Source organism: Alligator sinensis, unplaced genomic scaffold (genome assembly GCF_000455745.1).
Source record: "Alligator sinensis unplaced genomic scaffold, ASM45574v1 scaffold1192_1, whole genome shotgun sequence".
Taxonomy (NCBI): domain Eukaryota; kingdom Metazoa; phylum Chordata; order Crocodylia; family Alligatoridae; genus Alligator; species Alligator sinensis.
This window is the reverse complement of record NW_005842376.1, coordinates 833,522-841,167: the sequence shown is the minus strand read 5'-3', so window position 1 is coordinate 841,167 and position 7,646 is coordinate 833,522. Positions and strand designations below refer to the sequence as shown.

The 7,646-nt window shown below is 45.1% G+C and overlaps 1 protein-coding gene across 5 annotated transcripts in view; it reads right to left on the bottom strand.

Moving 5' to 3' along the window:
• LOC102367790 (pirin) overlaps positions 1-7,646 on the bottom strand; it is a 145,119-nt gene that overhangs the window by 15,690 nt on the left and 121,783 nt on the right. For all 5 annotated transcript variants that reach the window (XM_025210855.1, XM_025210856.1, XM_025210854.1 and 2 more), the window contains one exon: positions 5,346-5,556. In XM_025210855.1, the coding sequence (XP_025066640.1) occupies positions 5,346-5,556 (211 nt within the window). The remainder of the gene's footprint in view (positions 1-5,345; positions 5,557-7,646) is intronic.

Sequence of the window (7,646 nt, the reverse complement as noted above, 5' to 3'; positions counted from 1 at the left end):
GTGGTTTCCGGAAGCGGTCAAGAGCCGCCTCGGAGCCACCTCCGAGATCTGGCCATAGGGTATAATGGGGAACAAATAAAATATCTATAACTTTGTTGTTTTTTGTCCAATTTGGATGAAATTTTCAGCGCTGGTATACTCTGCAGAGAGGATGAAGTCTGTCAAGTTTCAAGAAGATCAGTACAGGGGATTGAGGGGAACAGCACCCCAAATTCTTGAAAGCAAAACTCATGTCACCTCTAGGCATTACAACATAGTGGGGTGAAAAACTGCAGGAGTGTTAGCCTATGCTGAGACCACAACATCTGCCAAGTTTCAAGAAGATCAGTGCAGGGGTTTGGAGGAACTGCCGCTCAAGCTGCGGACAAGCAAAACTGGTGCCATGGGTGCTGTGGGACTGACTGTGTCTGTCTTGGGGCACGGAGGGGAGACACTACTGCGGGCCTGGCTACAAAGCTGCTGTGTTACCACTTACCTATCAATCAATGATGATTCACTCAGGGACCAGGGACTCAATACACAGGACCTAGCTACTACATAATGACTTAATGAGCATCAATTGGCACCTACAAAACCAGGCTAAGGAGAGGAAAGACTCAATACAGACAATCAACTGCCCCAAGAAAGACACAGTCTTGGCACCAGTTTTGCCTGTCAGCAGCTAGGGGTGCAGGGCCCCAGAACCCCCCTGCACCGATCTGCTCAACAGCTGGCAGGCATCGTGGCCTCAGCAGGGGCCACCATCCGTGCAGCTGTCACCCCGCTGCACCTGAACACATACAGGGTCACCCATGGCAAGAGTTTTGCTTGTCCGCAGCTTGGGGTGCAGTTCCCCCCAAGCTCCTGCACCAATCTCCTTGAAACATGGCAGGCTTTGTGGCGTCAGTAAGAGCTACCACTCCTGCAGTTTTGACTTCCCTGTGTTGTAACACACAGCTGTGACATGAGTTTGGCTTTCAAGAATTTGGGGTGCATCCATCTTCGGAAGATGAGTGAAACCTTGAGCTTCCTCAGTGGGGATGTGATGATGGCTAGTGGTCATGTTGCGAGTACCACTGGGGTCAAGAAGAGAGAAAAAAAAATCTATCCTGATCACCAGGTTGGGGTGTGTGGCCCCAGAAGGAAGTGTCCTGAGAGAACTGTCTGTGAACAGGGACAGGACCTGGTAGACTATAGCACACTATCCTACTGAAAACACAGACTAATTGGGGTTGGGTGAGTTCTGGCTCCTGCTGGTACAGAGGAAAAAAAAAATCTGTTCAGTGTCCCAGGAACTGAAAGAGGTTAAGGAGAAATTTGGATGACTTTTCTCTCAGCCAGAGAGGCATGCATCCTGCTCTGAGAGCCTGCTAGGAAGGAGAAATAACACAAGTGTGTTAGATCAATCCAGGCAAGGTTATTTGGGTAAATGTGATATCTTTTATTAGACTAGCTAAATGACATTAGACCAACACAGCTACAACCAACACCTTGGATCAATTTAGAGGTCCCAGAGATGGTGGATTCAATCTGCTGGTCACCAGGCTGAGAATATGAAGAGTATCAGGGATAGTGAAGTTGGTTAGCAGCTTATTTGATGTCAACGAGAAATCTGATGTATACACATGTATATTGTGATTTTTAATATTTTTCTTTGCAAGGTTTTCATGCTGCTCATTTGTTATTGTATTTGTTATTATGATAAAAAGATTAATTTGGTTTTTTGTATTTATTATTATTATTATTCACTGAGGAAAATTTGATGTCAGGTATCCCACACTAAGTGCTGTTGGTTTACATATATGCGTAGTGAATCCAGAAGGGTTGTGTACTTGGCATTGCATGGCCCTTTCATAATCATTTACGATGTCAGTTGCATGGGCGTTAACAGAAATACCCTTTTCAAGTGCACGTATTCTCCCCCTCTTAGTCATTTGGTAGAGCTATTGTAGGGAGGCTAGAAGAAGGAATTGAATGGGTTTTTACACTTTGTTCTTAAACCACCAAGGTTCATGGTCACTCTGATCTTAGCCATAAGTGAGTTATATATTTGCAATTCAGCTGCCAAGAAACCCATCTCCAACCCACTCCCACACACACACTTGGGAGTTGCATTATTCTAGAGGAACCTGGTTGTTTGTGGGAGGTCTTGATTATGCAAAGGGAAGTTCATTCAAAGATGGGGACTAAAACTTTGAGTTTGGATGGTGGTGCCTGGAAAGAGTAATTGAGCACCTTACACTTTGACCTCACTTTCTCATGATAACACCACATTAAATAGAAACTCACATATACTCAAAGGGCTTCCTCCACTGACTGGGAGAGAAAAAGGAAAGAAATACATTTTTTTACAGGCATTATCCCAACAGGTGCTTAGCTAAGAGTTGTTATAGATCACAGGTGTCAAACTCAATTTACATCTAGCCTCCCCCCCCCCGGGTCTTGGACTAAACTGTAGGGCTCCTCATGAGCTGGACCTGGCAGCAAGGTATGTAGTGGCAGCTAATGCAGATGTTGCTTGTCCCCGGTGTGGCTCCGTACCTTTACATTTGGTGGTGGACCCCACCCCCTACTTACACCACTCCCAAATTCCTGGCCCTGTGATCTGGATGATATGACCCTGCAGGTCGGATTTGGCCGTCCGAATGCGTGTTTGACATGAGTAGTGGATCCAGGAACAGGGAAATGGTGGATGCAGCCCTCTACTTTGGCAGTGCAATGTGCTCTGAATTCATTGTCTGGTCAGTGGAGGCTCCTGCCAGAGGTTTGTGTGTGCAAAGAGCAACAAGCTCACCAACTGATTGGAGCATTTTCTGGTTGGAGCCCCTACTTTCACATTGCTTCGGAGCGTGGGAATGAATGCTGCTGCTGTTTCCCCTTCCTCTCTGTCCCCTTCCTTCTGAATTCAGCAGCAGAGGAAAGGAGGGGATGAGCAGCAGCTACAGTGTTCGTTCCCCAGGCTCTGAAGCCCAGATCAAGAGCTTACATGTGGCACAACTAAAGTGGAATGTGACTGCACTGCCATGCCCCTCTGGATCCACACATTTAACACCCCAGCTATGGATGGCTGAACTAAAGAGTTTTTTCCCAGTACAGATTCATCCACTTACACTTTTTTCTCTTTTGTTCCCATGCTCTAGTTACATGAACAATTATATTCTTTTTGGTGTTAATAAATCGTATTATAGAATATTGCCTTAGTCCACATCATGCAGTCATTTGTTGTATTGTTATATAGACAAATGAATGATCACCATTTTTCTGCAATGCTGATATTTCACTACATGAGAAAACTAAAAGTTGTCTTTCAGGATTTCTACAGGAAAACCTTGCAATTTATATTGGATGCAAATAGTTCCCTAGACTGTTAATGCCTCTATACAGAATTCTTGCAAATATTCTGAAAAAAATCCATCTCTTTTAACTCTCTCTACCAGTCTCTCTTGCATCAGGCACTGCTAGAATATTATTGTCTTTATAATAAATTATGCAATTTCTTGAATTCTATAAAGTTGTATGTATACAGATGCATTTCACATTGGCCTTTATGTCCGTGTCTTTGTGGTCCTTCTCAGAGATTAAAATTCAAGTTTAGCCAAAAACAGCCAGATAACTAAAATATTTAATCAAATGATGTGAAAGAGTAAGCAAATGTATGAAAGAGTGGTTGTGGGTGTTCTAAAAGCCCTATCACAATAGGATCATTCATTCTTAGTTTCCTAACAGAGAAGTGAATACTCTGGCTTGAGTTCCATCATTTCGGGGTCAAAAGCCATGTGTAGATTAAACAAGGGGCGTGTGTGCACGACACTTCAAAGCAAGCCAAATGCTTTTGTACTGCTTTAATGGTGTTGGTGTTTACACGCCTCGGTGGCATATTGCACATTATTTCCAGCCAGTGTAGGAAATTTGGCGATGTAATGCACCTTAAATGACTTGGGGTGCAGCAAACTAAAACTCCTTTGAGGAGTTTTGGTTTGTTGCCCCTACAGCCATGGAGTGAAGGGGCTCTCCAGGAAGCCCAGCAGGCAGCTTGGCAGCAGCCCAGCAAAACAAGCTCCATCCAAGAATAGAAGCGGGCCTTAATTCCCCCCAATCTGTCCCCAGAGCCTGCCTGCCTGAGCTGCATGGCAGCCTGGTACTTCCCTCTGTGGCTGCAGTGCCCCCTTGGACTGCCTAAGTCAGGTGCCTGCGGGTGGGTACCGCTTGGGGTGAGCTGCCACTGCTGCAGGGGGAAGCCCCAGCAAGCTGCCGCAGCCCAGTCACCACTTTGCCCACTGGCAGCTCACCCTCCATTCCGCACTGGAGAGGCAGGTAAGTCAGAATGGTGTGTGCACGCATGGGGGTTTATTTCACCCTAAATTGAAGCGGTGGGTTTAAAAAGCCACCGCTTCAATTTAGGGCCCCCATTTTGTCTACACACACCCGAGGACTGGATCTCTACACCTGCTTATGTCACAGCTTGTATAGCAAGGCTCTGTTGTATAACATCTGCAGGACTAGCTAGCAGACAGCCCCTGCCCTGAAGCACCCTCATGCCCCAGCCAGCCCCTCCAGAGTCTACATGGGTGCTGCTGTGGAGTTTTTACTCTGAAGCAGATTACTACTTGTAAATGTACAAGTACTATCCTGCTGTGGAGTAAATTAGTTTACTCCAGCCTAACAGGGGTGCATGTGTAGACCCTGAGATGTTTAATGTGCAGCTAATTAGTCAATTGTGTAGTAAAAGTCTCATGCAGTTGTGCCCAGTGTGGGTTTTTTTTTTCATTCTATTCTGTATAAAGATTTGTATTCCCTCTCTCTCATCTAGGTGTCATCTGTTGTTTCTGTATACTTCCTCTCTGTCCAGAAATTCTCCCAGCATGCTCAACAGCATGAAGCCAATATCCCCTTATGAATCAGCTCCTACCCAGATGTAGCTGCTGATGAGATGCCTTACATCAAAACACACCTAATAAAACTAGGAATTTCAGTGCTAGCTGTAAAGTCCATTGTTTCTGCCTACAAGCAAATTCCAAGATTTAGCGTATTGCTATTGGCAGTCCCTGCAGCTAGCCATTCCAAGCTATTCCTGCCTGTTTACTTCCTTTCTTGTTCTGTTGACTGACAAGCCCATACTTAACACACCTTTCATTTGGATTGTGTACAGAAAACAATAAACCAGCTCTGCACATAAAATGGAGATGTATTCAGGCTGTTACCTAACTTTTTCCTCCTTTTTATGCTGTTTTCCATATCCACCATTTTCTCTCTGATGTTGGTCTCTTCTAAGAATGCCAGCTTATTTAACCCCTACTTGCACCAACAGTTGGGAATCCTCATAGTGAAATAGGTGACAGGGAACTCATGTACAACAATATACCTACCTTTTAGCGTATCGATGTCATAGAAAGCAGCAGCAAATCTAGTGGAGCGATGTGATGCAGATCGGGAATCAAAATTGGCCAGGCTTTTGAGTTTTAGCCTGCATTTCCACAGCTTCCAGTCTTCTGAATGAGTGATTCGAAGCAGCTCTTCTAGACTGGCTGCTTTCCTGATCTGCTGTTCTGATCGTTCTAATGCTGACAGAGATGTCCTCTAAAACAAAGAAAGGAAAATCAGAAGGGCAGTGTACTTGAAGTGTACGTAGAATGCTGTATAGAGGAAACCCAGAAAAAAGCACACTCCTCAGAACACCATGGCACACCTGGAGATGCATGTACAAGGCTATGTGGGTGTCTCCCTCTTTATCTGACTGTGCCAGAAAATCAGCTGCATTTCCAGGCTTTATGACCATGTGAACTGGAGAGGAGACAAGGAGAAAGCCAATTCATGTAGTTGTCCTCCTCCACAATGGTCAGAAAAGTTGGCTGGGCAGAGGGAAGTCCACATTGTATGCTTTAAGACCTTGTTCCCTTTGCTGATAAGGAGCTCCAGCAGACATGGTACCTTCCTGAGTCCCGAAGTTTTCTGGAGACCTGCTTAGAGTCTTATAACCTACCATGCCCAGTTTTGTATTCTGATGTCAGTGCTAAAATTAATAAAAACCACTCTTTGGGACAGGGCAGGGAGCTGTTCTTGGACCCTATGTTGAAATGTAAGGTTCTTCTGATTCAGCCTGACATAAAACACAGAGACAAAGTTATTTCTATTAATTCATCAGATTAGTGGATGCTATTAGCTCCAAATTATGTAACTTGTTACCCCTGTAATGGGTGTATGTATTGAGTTGAGAGGGTTGTCTTGGTTATACTTTTTGCCGCATGATGAAGAGTTGCCCTCTATGGGCTGTTATCCCATGAATTCTCTTAAGTAAAACACCAGTCCTTATGAACAAGACAACACTAAGATGACCTCAGGTTGCCACAGCATGAGAGTTTGGTGATTTAGTAGAATGATTTTGTGATCTGAACTAGTACTAAGCCAATGCTCCACACAGCATGCTGAAGAAGGAGCAGTCTTTTGGATCAGATGTAAAACCATGGCACTGATCACACATGTTATTCATTATTAAAACATCTGTGGTATTTATTTTGCAATCGTGCAGATGTTAGCCTGGATATTCTGGCCAAGTTCATTTTTCAGTAATTACCTTCCACTGACCTAAAATCCCCTGTGCAGTTCACTTGAAATAAGTTATTCACTCCTTCCCTAAGTCCATATGCAATGTTGCTCTGTGCTCTGGCCAACTGTCATGTTTTACCATAGAGATGGCCATATTTCTCTAGTGAGTGAAGTGATTTCTTATTAATTCATACTAAGTGAATCCTGGAAAGTGTTTTTCAGACCTTCTAGGCAAAAAGTTTAATATAAATGTGAATCATTCTTACTTATCCTGAATTGCAATGAAGCTCTACAAAACACTCCCATTGAAAGATTTGCTGATGTAGGAAATAGACATTTCATAGATTTCATAGACATCAGGGCTGGAAGGGACCTCGGAAGATCATCGAGTCCAGCCCCCCGCCCAAAGGGCAGGAAGTCAGCTGGGGTCATAGGATCCCAGCAAGATAAGCATCCAGTTTCATCTTGAAGGTGTTCAGCGAAGGCGCTTGAACCACCTCCAGTGGCAGGCTGTTCCAGACCTTGGGGGCTCGGACAGTAAAGAAATTCTTCCTTATGTCCAGCCTGAAACGATCTTGAAGTAGTTTGTGACCATTCGACCTCGTCATCCCTTGGGGCGCTCTGGTGAACAAACGTTCCCCCAGATGCTGGTGGTCACCCCTGATAAACTTGTAGGTGGCCATCAGATCACCCCTGAGCCTGTGCTTTTTCAGGCTAAAGAGCCCCAGGGCTCTCAGCCTGTCATCGTAGGGTCTGCTTCCCTGACCTCTGATCATGCGCGTGGCTCTTCTCTGGACTCTCTCAAGCTTCTCCACATCCTTTTTGAATTGTGGAGCCCAAAACTGGACACAGTACTCCAGCTGCGGCCTCACTAAGGCCGACTACAGGGGGAGAATGACGTCCCGGGATTTGCTTGAGAAGCATCTATGGATGCAAGCCAGCGTTTTGGTCGCTTTACTAGCCGCCGCATCGCATTGCAGGCTCATGTTCATCTTGTGGTCAATGATGACCCCCAAGTCTCTTTCTTCCATAGTGCTAGCCAACATAGCACTGCTGAGCCTATAAGGATGCGGTGGGTTTTTTTCCCCCCAAGGTGGAGAACCTTGCATTTATCAGCGTTGAAC